Source organism: Akanthomyces muscarius, chromosome 4 (genome assembly GCF_028009165.1).
Source record: "Akanthomyces muscarius strain Ve6 chromosome 4, whole genome shotgun sequence".
Taxonomy (NCBI): Eukaryota; Fungi; Ascomycota; class Sordariomycetes; order Hypocreales; family Cordycipitaceae; genus Akanthomyces; species Akanthomyces muscarius.
In genome coordinates this window covers 4,369,135-4,384,247 of record NC_079244.1, presented here as the reverse complement: position 1 = coordinate 4,384,247, position 15,113 = coordinate 4,369,135, and the positions used below count along the sequence as shown (strand labels likewise).

The 15,113-nt window shown below is 55.6% G+C and overlaps 4 protein-coding genes across 7 annotated transcripts; 2 read left to right on the top strand and 2 right to left on the bottom strand.

Moving 5' to 3' along the window:
* Nucleotides 1-2,966: 2,966 nt before the first annotated feature.
* Nucleotides 2,967-3,819, bottom strand: LMH87_012184 (uncharacterized protein; the record flags this gene model as incomplete). The annotated part of the gene is made up of 2 exons (XM_056201454.1): nt 2,967-3,170; nt 3,250-3,819. 2 exons carry the CDS (start codon nt 3,817-3,819, stop codon nt 2,967-2,969), a joined length of 774 nt encoding a protein of 257 aa, XP_056053205.1.
* Nucleotides 3,820-5,282: 1,463 nt separating this feature from the next.
* Nucleotides 5,283-5,594, top strand: LMH87_012183 (uncharacterized protein; the record flags this gene model as incomplete). The annotated part of the gene is made up of 3 exons (XM_056201453.1): nt 5,283-5,355; nt 5,409-5,452; nt 5,505-5,594. 3 exons carry the CDS (start codon nt 5,283-5,285, stop codon nt 5,592-5,594), a joined length of 207 nt encoding a protein of 68 aa, XP_056053204.1.
* Nucleotides 5,595-9,904: 4,310 nt separating this feature from the next.
* LMH87_012182 (uncharacterized protein) lies at nt 9,905-11,251 on the top strand (the record flags this gene model as incomplete). Its single annotated transcript, XM_056201452.1, has 2 exons — nt 9,905-10,784; nt 10,866-11,251. 2 exons carry the CDS (start codon nt 9,905-9,907, stop codon nt 11,249-11,251), a joined length of 1,266 nt encoding a protein of 421 aa, XP_056053203.1.
* A 340-nt stretch (nt 11,252-11,591) lies between these two features.
* Nucleotides 11,592-14,774, bottom strand: LMH87_012181 (uncharacterized protein; the record flags this gene model as incomplete). 4 transcript variants are annotated; one of them, XM_056201448.1, is made up of 1 exon in its annotated part: nt 11,592-14,774. In XM_056201448.1, the coding sequence occupies one exon, from the start codon at nt 14,772-14,774 to the stop codon at nt 11,592-11,594; it is 3,183 nt and encodes a 1,060-aa protein (XP_056053199.1). The 4 variants fall into 4 exon arrangements, with proteins under 4 accessions (XP_056053199.1, XP_056053200.1, XP_056053201.1 ...); XM_056201449.1 differs by having other exon boundaries at nt 11,592-12,941; XM_056201450.1 differs by having other exon boundaries at nt 11,592-12,860.
* Between the last annotated feature and the right edge of the window lie 339 nt (nt 14,775-15,113).

The window sequence follows — 15,113 nt, the reverse complement described above, 5'->3', positions numbered from 1 at the left end:
AACACCTTGACCCTTAGGGCCGCCGTTTTGCTGTGCGTTGACCCTTGACTCGAGCAGGTGAGCTACTCAACTTTTCGTTTGCCGTGGGATGAAAGATGCAAAAGATGAAGTAAAAAATCAAACAGCTGTAGCTTCAGATGTAGAATAGAATTAAAATCAAGCTTAGTCGATGACCAGCGAAAAAGCCTTGCGAATGCCGCTTGTAAATCCTACATGACTATAATGAGCGCTCTGCTCTCTCAACATGGCCACTGACGAAAAAAAAAATTAAAATTGTGCCATCCTAGGCCTGCTTTGGATACAAGCGAATGCAGCCTCAAACTCTAGAGGAACCGGCGCGGCCTGGTTGGACCATCCCACCACAAAGCCTCCTCCTCTTTCCCAAGCCAACAGGAGCTAGTTGTTCACTAGCCCAGCCGCCCCCGGCGCTAAGCCTGATGGCCGTCAGATTTTTGAAAGGTGCGCTCGTACGATTCTCTGCAATGACGACTCCGAGTCTACTACACGGGTACCTGGCGCACGTTTCTACGGTTTTCTCTTCTCCGGCGCTGCGCCTGGCAAGCCATCTCGGAACCGAAAACGTTTGGTTCTCGCTGGCGTACGAGGAACAGAAGTCCCGCATTTGGGCACCAAGCCGCGAAATGGCGTCGTATTTTTTTCCTCCTTTAGAAAAACAAAAACCAATTAGAGATGACTTGGACGAGCATAGTACGTAATGCTAGCAGCCGGCCAGTCATAATCTACCCTCCCTCTAGATCCTCCGCTGGCACTGTTGCCCTCACCGCCGTGCCGGGCCCCCCTTGGGCAGCGGAGATCCCCCCCCCCTCACTTTCTACGTTGTTCGTGTTAGTCGATTCAAGAAGCGCATGCCAGGAGCAGCTTCTCAGTTTCCCTTTTGCTTTACAGAAAGCAATCCTCCTGATGTGTTTCTTGCCGTTTTCTCTTTGATGGCGGGAGCTGTCACTTTGTAGGCTGACAAAATCTCCAACAGTAGTAAAAGTAATAATCGATTTGACAAGTATTATTCCCCGAGTCGCCGTCAACTGCTGGCTGGGTAGGCATCCTCTCGGCACTACAAGGTTTCGTTCGATTTGGCCGTCACAACAATGCCTCCACTCTACATCCTGCAGGGAAATAACATGACACTCCTTCCGTTGGTAGTCGGCGAAGCTGGGCATCGCGTGATATTCTCGCATGGCTCGAAAATCAAAGGCAATAATAGTTTTGCAATTATGTTATGCTAATTAGTTACAGTCACGTGCTAAAAATCCAGGTCTAAAGCAAAGCCAAACGTCTAAAAAGAAATACCACCACAGGTTTCGCACGTATTCCCAATCCTAGTATCTGATCTATTCCATCTTTCGCTCCCGGAAGCCAGCCCGCTTCTATTCGTTTTCTTGATGACCAGTTTGATGCATATGCTATGCTGAGCGATTGTGTAAAAAAAAGGAAAAAAAAAAAAAGGGCGTCCGTCATAATCGCTTGTGCCATAAAAGAAACGAAAAATTTCAAAGAGTCTTGCAGCTTTTAAAAACAAACTTGACCGAGCTCGAGTAAAGCATCTTTTCCTGCTCAACTTTCCTTGTTGATGCATATGTCCCGTCTCCCTTTTTTATGTGAAAATTCGCGCGTCCTTGACGGCCCCTGCCATTGACAGGTTGAAACGCTCTCCACGAATTGCCAGGCGAGCTGATGCCTGACCCGTCTTCCTTCTCTTTCAGACATATGTGGCGTGGCATTTTGGTGGTACAATGCTCCTGTAGCATGCGGCTTTGATAGACGTGATATGTGTTGCGGCACAGCATTGGACTTCCATGGGACTCGAGTCTTATACGCAAGGCTGTCCTCTGGCTTCTGCAATGGCGCACGCTGTGCACAGAGTCGAATTTGAATCTGCCAGAAAAGGGCATTCGTGAGTAGACAAGTGCGCACATCTTTTGTTCGACAGCGTCGAAATTTCCGGCAAACCACTCTGGCTGTCGTTGGTATAGTGCGAAGTGGCGTCTGGAGTGATAGGCCGCGGCGCCGTGGGCACTGAAACATTATGAAGAGATGACAGGGGCATGCTGCTCCTGTGCTCTGCTGTGATTCTCATGTCGAAGTGGCCAGACACAGGTTGATGAGTAAAATCAGATGTGGTGAGTCGAGCAACAGGCAGACGCGTAACGTAAGAGGGGGGGGAGAGAGGCTATTTCGGGGTGTGAAAAAGGTGGTGATTCAAAATCAAAGGAGAAAAGACTGTCTGTAAGAGTAGAGGATACTGATGGGTATGCGTAACGTGTGCAATACTCAAATCGAGATTGAGCCGAATGAATGGATGCTGGGCAATGTTATATACCCCACGACTCAACAGTAAAGGTTTTTGTCAAACAAGGTTGCTCAAGAGCAGAATCAGGGCAAGAGAAGTTATGTAGGTCGCAGGAGCACTATCACGCCCATATATCGTGGCTGGCCGGCGCTGGACTATCAGTGCGCACGAAAGCCTCAGAGGCGAGTCAAAACGCTGGAGCAGGTAGCCCAGATAAAGTGGCCAACAGCTTGCTCGGTGGTTTAACTAGCAAGACAATGTTGGTGCCATGCAAGTCCATTAGACAACCGACTAGACGGCTCGTTCAACAGCATGGAGAAGTAGGAGGGGCGAGGAGTTGCGTAATTGGGCCAGGTCAGTCGACAGTTGGAAAGACTTTGGGGACTTTGTCCGGAGTGGGACTAAAGAGACGGGAGGTGAAGTAGACGGCAGGCCGATGATCGAGATCGATGCTGTAAATGAAGACCAGAGGGAAGCAAGCCGTATTTAATCGAAGCTGCCGTCGTCGGGCTGTTTGTGCAGGCAAGGGGGGTGTCGACTGAGTAAACGGCTCAATGCTGAACGAGGAAAAGAGACAACAAGCTGGGTGTGTGAATAACTGCCGAGAAAGAGGACTTGAACCGAAAATATGCAAAGAGGAAAAGGTAATGTGAATTGTCTAGGAACAGACGTCTGCGCAGGCTTGGGTCGGGACCTTGCGCTGTGGTAGATTGGTGGCCAAGAACCACTTTTGCCGTCGCTTCGGACCGGGCAAGTTGCAAGGTGAGCACTCGTGGGGTGCACCAAAGAGGTAAAAATTTACATGATACGAGACACTCAAACAGGCAGCGGTGCCAGGATGAACCAAACAAGGACGATAGATCTGTAATAAAAAAGAATAATTAGGTGGCATTCCGGGGGTGGCCATGCGCGCCGCCGGCCCCTCCTTGATACTGACTGACCACGGATATGTGACCGACTATCGTTGGTGCAAGAAAGAGCCTGAGCGTGGGGGCTTGCGGGGCGCTCCAATGACGACGTCGCTGCAAGTATCTTTTCTTATTAGACAAGATGCGCCGTATCGAGAAGAGAGCCTGGAAGTCGCTGTGGAAGCCGCATCGTTTCACGGCATGGGGGTGCTTCTCTGTAGCTATCCACCCGAGCCAGAGGCAAGGTAGGTACTCCGTACTTTGTAGCGAGTTGCGTTGGCGGTCGCCGGTGTCCCTTTCTATCCGCAAGGCTCCGGGAAAAAAGTGAAGAACCAAAGAGGTGGTGGACAGCAAAGTTTCCATAATAGCCGGCGTGAGTTGGCACCAATGGCGGAAGAAGCAGAGCCACTTTGTCTTCTGTCGAAAGGCAGGTAGCAAGGATCCAAGGACCCAAAAGGCTAAAGAGATGGTCGCCGAAGGGTGAGACGGGGGCGTTGAGGTGGGCTCGCCCTTGTGGACTGCACCCCCTCCCTCCTGCGTGGGAGGCGTGAGCTTGGCTGTAGCCACCCGTGTCTGTGCTTGTTCAAGAGTGTCGGTAGACATGGGGCGTGTGTGCAGCGCCGGCGGCCAAGTCGAATGTCCAATCCATCAGTGAGTGTCTCGCTGCCAAAGCCCCGCCTTCTAGAAGCAAGTGTGGTGAAGAACCCGACCGAGCTGAAAAAAAAAACCGAACGCTTGTGCTGGATCTCGCAGACAGTGACGTGACGCTGCGATTGCCCTGACGCATCCCCCAGGCGTTTCGGCAATACCGTGACGGGCAGCTTGGAAATGTAAATTAGAGTAAGAGCTACTGCAAGGCTGCTGCAAGACGGCAGGAAATTGCTGTTGCCGGTCTAGGTGCATGCCCTTGCCTGCCTGTCCATTCTGTCCCGCGAGTCTCGACGCTAGTGTCGAACGGCCTGCATCACACTGCCAGAGCCTGACATGCAGGGCTTGTCCAATGTAGGTGGCACCAGAGTCGTACACGGACGGCCTGACTTGTCTTGGGGAGATGCTCGAAGGCGCCGGGACAAGTTCCTGTGCTCCCGAGTGTTGGCCGTGCTTCTCTGCCACGCAAACACCGACCAGCAGACGGCCAGTGCTGCAGCCCTCGACGAAGCGTTGGTCGCATGCTGCCAACGAGCTCGTACGCGCCATGTATCCTTGCCAAAGCAGGCAAACTGCCTCGCTTGGGCGGAATGAGCGGCTGCTACATGGCGCTTGCAGGGGACCGTGGCAACTGAGCGAGCCTTGGGACGAGACGAGACTGGTCACTGCACTGGACGAGGGCAGCGAGATCTAGGAGGAGGGCGGGATCGGATTACCGAAAGGTCCAACGACTGAAACAGGCACGGCATGAACCAGCCACGCTGGGATCCCAGGGACGATCCGAAGATGGGTGCTTGCTGGGAGAAGAGGCTTGCCGGAGCGAGAGCCAGCCGTTGAAAATGGCGTTCATGCAGCCCAACGGCCAAGTTGGTGCGCCTGCTGCTAGTTGCCTACCTTACCTGTCCTGTGTAATGAGTTACTGGTAGGCCGCCAGGCTGCAGCTTCTGATTACCTATGCAATGCAGGCACCCGACGTGCAAACTGGGTGGTGCCTTCCACATTAGCTGCACCTGCAGCAGACAAGGAGCCTGGACACAGTGGCTGCAGTGTGCTCCAGCGCCCTGCAGCCCACTGCCAGGAGGAAATTGCAGCGACCAAACCCCTGTCTGCCCTGAACTCGGAGCTCCTCCAGGCTGACGGGACCCAGCTGACATTGGTGCAATAATAAAGTGGCACCACATGAGGAATTTCGTCCACCCAAAAGACCCCAAAAGGCACAAAGGTGCGCCATCGCCATGCACCTTGCCGTGGCTAACGCACCTACCTACCGACCTGGGTACTGGTACGCGTCCTACAGGCAGTCTCCCACATTGCTCCGGCCTCCGACGCACAGCCGCTCGCAATGCTGACCCTTGCACCTTGGTACGTCTCATTGGCATCGTGACATTTACATCCTTTCCTTGCCTTCCTATTGTCTTATGTTGTCGACATGTACAGCTTCCCAGGCGGCGAGGGACCCAGCCGTTCGACGGCCCGTCCTGCATCACAAAGGTAGTGGCAAACGGCAGCCGCCGTGCTCTTACCGTGCTGATTCAGATACGCAGGCGACATGCGCGAGCACACCGTCGTTACAACGCGTGAATTAAATGTAACAAACGGGATGTCGACCAACAAGATTGCGCGCCATTAACATGCTGCAGAAAGCCACGCAGCGGGGCCACGCTTTGCTTCTCGCCGCTCGATCCCGGCGTCGGACCTTGAACTGCGGCGTCTCGGTCAAGGCACGATGAGCAAACCAAAATGTGATAACTGACAACCTTTTGACGAACATCCTGCTTGTTCAGCGAGCAGTTTCTCCGCTTCGGCTTTGCTGTGGACCAGCGTCGCCGACAACGGTGTGGCAGGAGGTAACGATACACCATCCAATGCCGAACAACGAGTGTGCTCATTATCAGTGCATCGCCAGCCAGCCAGCAGTTCAGCATGCCAGTCTTGGGTAACGCCATTTCGCCAAGCCTGGCAGCAACCCTCTACCTGCCTATACCAGTACGCACTGTCCATATCCTGAGAGTCCATAGAATAGAGGCGCAGTGCTTGCTACGTATCAGCATTACACGGCTTGGCAGAGAGCTGCACCCCAAAAGCTTGATGGTTGGATGTCTTTGATGCAGCCTTGCACCTGCAGCAGAGAAAACCCGATTCAGAGACACCCCTCCGCTAGCGTGGGCTTAAAGTTGTCCCCTGGTGCAAGATCGCACACTGCAAAGAACGCTAGGCTGGAATCAGGCCTGGCTACGGACAGTCCTTTGGAATTGACTCAATTCGTATTGCTGGCCGGTGGTCGTCGTGATGCCGTGGGCCGCATCACATGGCCAAGACATCGACTTCAGGGCACTCCTGCGGCTGATTCCGGACCTTAAGGAGTCGCTTTATTGGGGCGAGTAAACATGCTATTATAAATTGCTGCCAAACTGGAGCCCCTGAGAACAGGGAATTAAGGCGTGTTGATCATCGTCTCATGCGCATGGTGCCACGTCTGACCTCGGCGTTGATGGCGCCGACTGCCACCTCACGTGGAAGATTTTGGCTGCATTGCACGCCAAGCCGTTGCATCTACGTCTACGTCAATACTGCTGACGATGCTATCAGTAGCCACGACACACTCAGCCCTAGACCGCTTGCTCTGTCACTCATAGTGCCCCGGGCAACGCCAGCGCATAGGCCGTGACTGTCAGGCTCCGATACTTATGCCCAGAACAAGAACACAGAATCACAGCCGCCGAAAGGCTACATCCGTACTTCCGAGTCAACCAAGCTGGAATACGTTCTCCGGCAGATGGTTACAACAGTGGCCTGCACAGCCCGCGCCCCTGCCGCAACGACAACCGAGACGCTTGACCTCCAATTTAGGGGTGTGTCATGCTCAGTTTACGGTTCGCCTTGATCATGACCCCTGCCAGAATTAACTAACAGAGTTCGTCGTCTGTTCCTTGTCGCCGACCTTTTGTTTACCAGGCTGTTCAGCGGCGGTCTCCGCACCACGGTCCACCAAGCACTCGGGCGATTGCAGTAGATCTCATTCTCAACCGTTATGTCAATGGCACAGTTGGTGACATACCATCAGCCATGAGCGAGGCCGAAAGAGGCAGCTGAAGGCGCCGGTCTTGTCTTTTCTCGACGTCTCGCCTGACTTCAGGCTCAAGGCACCGTTGACGCTAGCCGTTAACAATAAAGTGGGAGGGGCCAAGACGGCACGGTAAGATTGACAGGCCAAAAAAAAATATTCTGTTGTTCCTCCGCCGGGCCGGCTACATGACTCTCCTCATCCAGTCGGGCGTGTATCTAGGCACGCAGCTACCAGTAACCACTGGCACAAATACGGAGGAGTAGAGAGTGTCCAAGACAGCTGTCCGGCACGCCGTCGGCACGCCTACAGAAGCTATATCAGCCACTTGCCTCGGGCCACGCAGTTGATACCCACTCCCTTGTAGGGCCCAAGATACCGGTAGGTGCGGGGAGGTGGGAAATGCCAGCTGGAAACGTGCCCATTGTCTCGGGCGTAGCGGTTCAAGGGGGGTGGCAAAAGAGGACGCTGGTGGCTGTTGACTACCGTCCATGCAAAGAAATTACAGCAAAATAATAATAAAATGACAGAAGCTAGTACATGACAGTAAAAGAGATTAACAATACTTGATGGAATCTATAGCTGAAAGAAATGATAAGTCAATACTTCAATTTGTCTGACCGGCGTCTTTTTGCCCCCATCGACTGGCGGCTGCTGGTACTGACAGGCACGCTGTACATAGGCAAATACGTAACCCTCCCTGTGTCCATAACTTTTGCGTCTGGTCCATCTAAAACATTTGACGAATTGATTTCCATTTTTCTTCTCTCGGACTGTTCCTACTTCGCATTTTCGTACTCTTCGGCGTCTCCGAATTCCCCAACGTTCATTTGCTGCTGAATCAATTTTGTGGCGGCCAATGCAATTTGTGGCTTTGCACACACAAGCGCGCGCGGCGCACACGCACACACACACAGAACTGTGCCACTGTGCCTACGTATCCCCTTTTCGATGTACTTCAGGGATGGATGGCTCACTCTTTCTTCTCGTATGTGTTTCATTTATCTTTAGCCTTACTGCTCTGATTGTCATGTAAAGCTTTCTATAACTTCCTATTTGGGTTCGCATTGTCGTATGTCTGTAGTTATCCCTGGCGCGACCTCGGACGACATCCGCCGGGGGGGGGGGGGGGGAGTCTACAGTAGCTTCCCCTTCGGCTGTCGCAATGTAGCCGAAATTTGCTGCTCTGCCGTCGTCATACCATCATCTCGTTTATCATATCGGGAGAGTGAACCAGTATTCCAGCAGCCCGCAATCGCACCAGGAGGGGCATCTTTATTCGGGTCGGTACTTCTTCCAAGCTGGATATGCATTTGCAATTGCTTTGTGCAACCTGAAGGTTGTAATGAGCTTGTGGTGTCAGTCGCTCTTGGAAACTGACATCTAGGCAGGCCATCGCTCTCTATCATCTTGAAGTGGCCCCTTATTGAGCGTAGCGCACAACTCTACCAGCAAGAAAAGATCGCTAAACTTGATATCGATTCTAATTCTTCAATAAGTAGTTGTCTATGCTTTCTTAAAAGCTACAACGATGTGGCTCCATGGCGGCGATGTCGATAAGCTACTGTCCCGAGCGAGACGCGTCTAGGCCAGCGAGCACATTCATTCGCAGGTCTCGCACCCCAATCCATCGGTCACGGACGACACAGAAATCTCTCGGCCGGGACAAGGAATATGCCCGGGGCCCGTGTCGCTGCTAAGGGCGGGCCAGGAGAATTGGCAGGCCACGCGGCGGCCAGCACTGCAATGCGCGAAAGCTTAAATCTCGCGGAGTTGGACGCCCAAGATGGACATGGCAGAACAGCAGCGGAAACACCACGGAAGAAAGGGCGTGCGCTTTCTGCATAGGCGATGACCGAGTAAGTTTTTCGATGCATGAATAGGACAGCATCTCAACAGGATTTCGACCGGACCTCTTACCAAACAAGGACAAGGACACATGCCCAGCCCACTGTTGCAGCCCAGCGATAGAAAATCTGATTTATGAGCAGTTCGACAAGCATGGCCATTATCAGTCTCCCTGCACTTGTTTCTTTATCTGGCTTCAAACGCAATGTAACGATTCTTGGCGTTTCATGTTGGTAAACCAAGCTGTGGATGGCGCTCACGCCCCTCAAGGCAGGGCTCTCACCGACACGAGTCCGGTTTTCATCTCACAATATTCAAGAAGGACCAAACACGCGTCGGATAGACATGTTCCCGACTTCCAAAAAAGTTGTACCGGCGCTCGAAGGTCGACCTCTGTGGCCATTCGTCCCCAGAGTCACTCGCGGCAGGCAACAGCCGTCTTTGTGTCAATGATTGGGGAAAATGCTCCGGTATCCTGGTCCACTTGCCGATATCTAGTTAAATTCTAGCTCCTAAATAGGTCTCGTTGTAAGTTTGAAATTGCATGTAAGGCAGTGCACGGTAGCCAAATGTGGGCTGATACAGCGACACCTCCATCGGCCAACCTCGATACGTCGTCGCACTACTCACTACCGTGGACTTGGCGGCCGAAGCTGAGAATTCAAAGAAGAAGAAAATTGAGAAGACAGCAATTGGCGATTTTCCCCCGAGAATGGCGCAATTGAGCCTCGGAGGATTGACTCAGGATCGTGCAGCTCTTGGCACTGGCCAGCAAGTGATGGTGGAGCTCAGGCGCGCCTTTGACGACGACGCCAATTTACCCGACGCACTCCAATCCGCATCTCGCAAACAAACCACCACGGTGCCCCCAACCCATGAACCCAACGCCACGTTACGGTTCATGAGCTCATAGCGGGCCATTTGTGCTGACAGGTCTTGTCGTTCACCCCGCTCGGCAAGGACAATTGGCGATCCCTAAGGCTCCTGAGGCTGAGACTAACTTTGTTCTCGCGCCAACTTTTGGGCCTTGGCCACCCGCTTCAAAGGCGTCTAGAAGAACTCGGTAAAAGAAAACGCTGCACTGCTCAAATATTCGCAAGCTTTCCCCGACGGCGAAGGAACGAGACAATGAGCCATACTCTGCCGACTCTCCGATCAGGCTGTCGGCAACACCAGCAGCATCTAGGCCGTTGCCGACTCATCGTTCGCCGACCTCAGCCTGCATCATGGCATAGCGCGCAGCAGCCGAGCACGCCTCGTTCGTGGTCCATACGGATGCTTTCATCGTCCACCGCGTCATCGCAGCAGCAGCAGCAGCGAGTAATCAAGCCGGACATTGAGCGGCTGCGCCATCAGCCCGCCAAGGTCATCCCAGACTATCTGACGCCCATGCCCTCGCACCTCCTGACGACTATGCTTGCGGATCTAGAACTCTGTGGTGCGAGCAGCACGCCACACGGTGGCGCTTCTTCTCCCTCCTCGACCCTGCCGCTTCGGCGACCTGGTGGCTCTGCTGCGGAATCGGCGGAATCGTCGCCGATGGTCCAATCGCCGCCGTCATCGCTGCCCCAGGGCCACCACCTGGTCTACTTCCCCATCCTGGCTGCCCCCTCGCACCTGGCGCCCGACGGCGCGGACATGGACCACTCGCCCGGCGCGCATTACTCGCGCCGCCTCTGGGCCGGCGGAGAGGTAACGTTTCGTGATGGCACAGGACGGAGCGCAGGAGAAAAGGACGTCCCTCGCGGGGCGCTGGTTCTGGACGGGCAGCCGTGGACGTGTACGGAAACCATCGGCGACGTGCGAGTCAAGGAAGCGAGCACGGGGCTGGCAAAGACTCAAGGACAAGAAAAGATTTTTGTCGATGTGTGGCGCCGATATGCGCTGGGGCATCCCACGGGGCAGGAGAGCCTGCCGTGGTCGATTGAGGAGCGCCGGACTCTTGTCTTTATGAACCCAGGTGACGATGCTGAGACCCCGACCGGCGGAACCCCTAAAATAATCAAATGTGAGTTTCTATCTACTCCCATCTAACAAACTAAACGAGGAAGCCAAGATTCATCAGTCTGACCAACATTAACCATTTTAGACCCTCACGAAGCTGCCCATTGCGTCCAGATCCTGCCCTCTCCGCGCCACTTGTTTCACTTTTCGGCCCTGACATTCAACGCCCATGCCATTCACCTAGATCCGCAGTATGCACGGTCCGTAGACGGCCACCGAGCACCGCTCGTGCATGGGCCGCTCACGCTGGCACTCATGCTGCGCGTGCTGACGGGCTATTCCGGCCAGTTTGTCTCGCGCTTCGTCTACCGCAACCACGCACCTCTGTATGTTGATGAGCCGCTGACCGTCAAGGTGCGGCCTGTCCCGTCGCGGGCCGACCGCAGTGACAGCGGAGCGACGTGGGATGCGTGGGTGGAAGGCCCAGACGGAGGACTTGCTGCCAAGGGAACAGCTACCATGGCTGCTTGAGCGCGAGCTGCAAAGATACTGCCCAAGATGATAATATAATATAGTTGGATCTACAAAGCATGACGAATATACGACACCACATGGAAAATCAATGAACCGTTGAAAATTGTTATTACTACCTTTGAGCCTTTTATGTACATTGATCGCACGCCATTCCAAGCCCCGCCGCAGCTCTTTACGAGCCTGTAATGTCCCAAACAAAAACAGATAAGAAAATTGGTGTTGATGATGATGTTGATAAAGAGTAGAAGAGCTGAAAATATGAAAAAGGAGAAAAAAAAAGAAACTACAGGTAAATGTGAGTACACCAGAACGGGCCACCCGTCGGAGGCAAACAAGATTACTCGGCCCAGCCAAACACTTCACTTATCGCCAGCGAGTTGCTCCGCACGCCAGTCAGCGTAATCAGGATGCCCAGGACGTCGAGCAGCAGCAGCAACAAGCCCGCCGTCATGAAGCGGGGGCTGAAGACGCGGTAGAGCATGAGGTGTCGGCGCAGCCAGCCGGCGCAGGCCATGGTGGCGAGGGCCTCGACGGCGTAGTAGGCGAGGTAGACGGCGAGGGCGCGGGAGACGGTCTCGAGGACGCCGCGCTGCTTGGGGCCGACCTTCCAGAGGGCGACGAGGGGCAGGCTGGCGATGGCGAGGATCTGGGCGGCAAACGTGTTGGCGGCGACGACGAGCGGCGCCCAGGGGTAGCGCACGGCGAAGAGCGGGATGAAGACGGCGTCCCACTGGATGCTCGACAGGATGGCCTGGTGGCCCGTCTTGAAAAAGTAAAAGTTGCCGAGGACGGCGAGCATGACGGGGCCAATCGTCTCCGTCTTGAGGCCGTTGAGATCGAGCACCTCGAAGAGCGCGAGCAGCTGCCACATCATGAGCGAGAGCGCCCCGGCGCCCATGGGCTTGGTGAGCAGCAGGCAGGTGCCGAGGACGCTGACGGGGAGGAGCAGGTAGCGCGCGCCGAGCGCGTTGGCGTAGCCGAGGATGGTGATGCGGCCCTGGCTGGGGACGATGGCGACCGACGGCGGCGCCCACACAAACGCGGTGGTGCCGGCGACGACGGTGATGGCGAGCGTGAGCTGCGCGACGTAGACGCCCGCCGTCTTGAGCACCATCTCGGGGAGGTAGGCAGCCAGCCACTTGCCGTTGTTGGCGGCGTCGACGAGCCAGTACAGCGCCGAGAGGAAGAGGCTGAGGCGGAAGACGTAGCCGATCCAGGTGGGCGCGAGCCCTTCGTAGGACTTGGTGGGCGCGAGGAACGACTTGACGAGCACGGGGAGGCCGGCAAAGGCCAGGAAGGGCAGGATGACCTGCCACGGGGCCGAGGTGGACGAGGCGCTGGAGCTGTAGTAGGTGGACTGGCAGTACGGCATCTGTTCCTCGCGGCAGAGCTTCGAGTACGAGGCGAGGCGGCCGAGGACGACAAAGGCAACCGAGTGGTAGATGCCCATGTAGCGGTCGACGCGCGACGACTCGATGCGGAACGAGGACACGAGCGCGGCGACGCCAAAGCTGGTGATGAAGAAGAGCAGGATCGAGTCCTCCCAGATGGTGTACGAGTTGGACGCGAAGCCGAGCGAGTGGCTGACGGTGAAGACGACGGACATCCAGCCCCAGAAGGTATCGGGGAGCAGGTTGCGCAGGGTCCGGCCGTGCTTGTAGAGCGCGGTGCCGGTGCTGGCAACCATGATGGTCGCCACGAGCGTAGCCAGCCCATCGAGCGGCTGTCCGCGGAAGACGGCAGCGCCGGTCAGCGTCGCAATGGCGAGAATCACGCGCAGGTCCATGGCCCAGTGCAGAATGTCTCGATGAAAGGACTGATCGGGATGCTCGGGCTCGTCCTGATTGTCAGAAGCAGCAGCGAGCTGCTCGAGCTGCTTCTCGGCATAGTCGAGCTCGGCATTGTTCAGGACGACATACTCGTCGTCCTCGGTGCGCGACGAGTACATGACGAGGACGAGCAGACCGATGGCAGTGACAAAGACGCCCATGGCCATGCGCGGGACGTCGAAGCGCGCCCAGAGACTCTTGCACACGCCCAGGTTGCGCTCCTGGTAGGCAGACAGCGCATCGTAGAGGCTGCGGCCCGATAGGCTCGGTGTGTTGGCGGCTGCCCACAGTGCCGCGGGACTGTCCTCTCCGGCGGCCGGCGCGATGCCTCGCGTCTCAAAGTACAGCTTCTGGTAGCGTTCGATGCCTGCAGCCGCAACCCGTGATACGGCGGCCAAGTTGGCCCAGTCGTTGCCGCGTGCACCAGCAAACGCTTCCTCAATGGGTTTGCCCAGGTTGTTGAACGGGATAGGAATACCCAAGAGAAGAGCCAGCGTCGGGACGAAGTCGATTTGGTTGACAGGTCGGATCTTGGCGTTTGGAGGCGGCACGGCGTGCTCAGGAAGCGTGCGGCCAAAGATTGGTCGCTTAGCGTACATCCAGAGCGCAGCTTCTACTTCGTCGTCGCTCTCGCCGCCGTGGTCGCCTTTGCTGTCCATGCCGTGGTCTCCCATGACAATCAGGAGCGTGTCGTCGTCAATCTTGGAGACGACCTTGCGAATAAAGTCGTCCATCTGTCCTAGTTTAGAGGTCATGGCAGGATGCTCAGGACCGTAACGGTGGCCGGCGTGGTCGACACCCAGGCAATGACCGATGAGCAGATCCCATTGATTCTTGGCTTTGGGCTCCAGTAGAGGAAAAATGTGGTCAACCACGCCATTGTCGACAGTATGCAGGTCCCAGACATCGAAGCTGTCATATGCTCTGCTGATATTAGGCTCAAAGTAGCCGGGGAAGAGGCTCCACCAGGTATCGTCTCCGATCTGAGCAACCTTTTTGCCATTGTTCTTCATCTGCATAAGCAGATTGTCCTCGTCAATCGCATCGCCTCCGAAATTGCTACCCAAGTCGATAAATGTAGGCAGTGTGCCAGTCGTCAAGCCCTTGAGGCGCTGCAATGTAGCTGTCGGCGGGTCGGCGATGAAGGGCCGGAGGAAGGCATTCTGCGGCGACTTGACGGCCATTTCATGGAGGACAGGAAAGGCATTGTGGTAGGCGTGCGGGCTGTCGACAGCATGGGGCACGGTAAAATCGTATCGGAGAGCGTCAATGAGGATGACGACGGCGCGATCAAACGTCTTGGGATGCCAGCAGCCCTTGTCGGGGTTGAGGAGGCCCTTGGTGCCGGCAATGGGCGGCGCGTCGCAGCTCGACTTGTCGTGCAGCACCAGCCTAGTCAGCAGGAATCCCGTCGTGAAGAGCCACAGTCCAATGGCGTGCATGACGAGCATCCAGGCCCAAAACGCGACCGTCCACAGCCAGCGCTTCTCGTACCGCTTCTGCCGCAGCTTGTTGAGCTTCTCGCGCTTCTTCTGCAGGGCGTCGGCCTGCTCTCGCTCGGTCGGCAGGCCCTGGCTGGCTGACCTGGCATCGGCCGCCTCCTTGGCCTTTTTCGCCTTTTCCCACTCGGCGGCAATGGCCTTGTATTCGGTGAGGGACGGCCCCTTGGCTTTTGCGCCGCTTTGCGACATGATTTGTGAAGGGGTGTGTTCTGTGCTATGACTGATTCGCGGCCATTGATCGTAGGGATGGTATTGGTCGTCGAATTCGTCGGTCCGTCAGGTCACCACGCCTGTGTCAACGCGCAAAGGTTTTATCAGTAAAGCCGGTGCAAAGTCTTCCAGGTCGTTCGGATTCAAGATCCGGTAGCTGCGTGGAACCGCGTTGGTGTCCGGTTCGAGGTCCCCACCTTCGCACCTTGTTAGCCAGGGACGCCGCGCAGCCCTGGACATACCAGGCTCCCTTGCATCGACATTAGTCAAGACACCATCAGTTCGGCCGACACGAAGGACGGCTGATTCTATACGCAG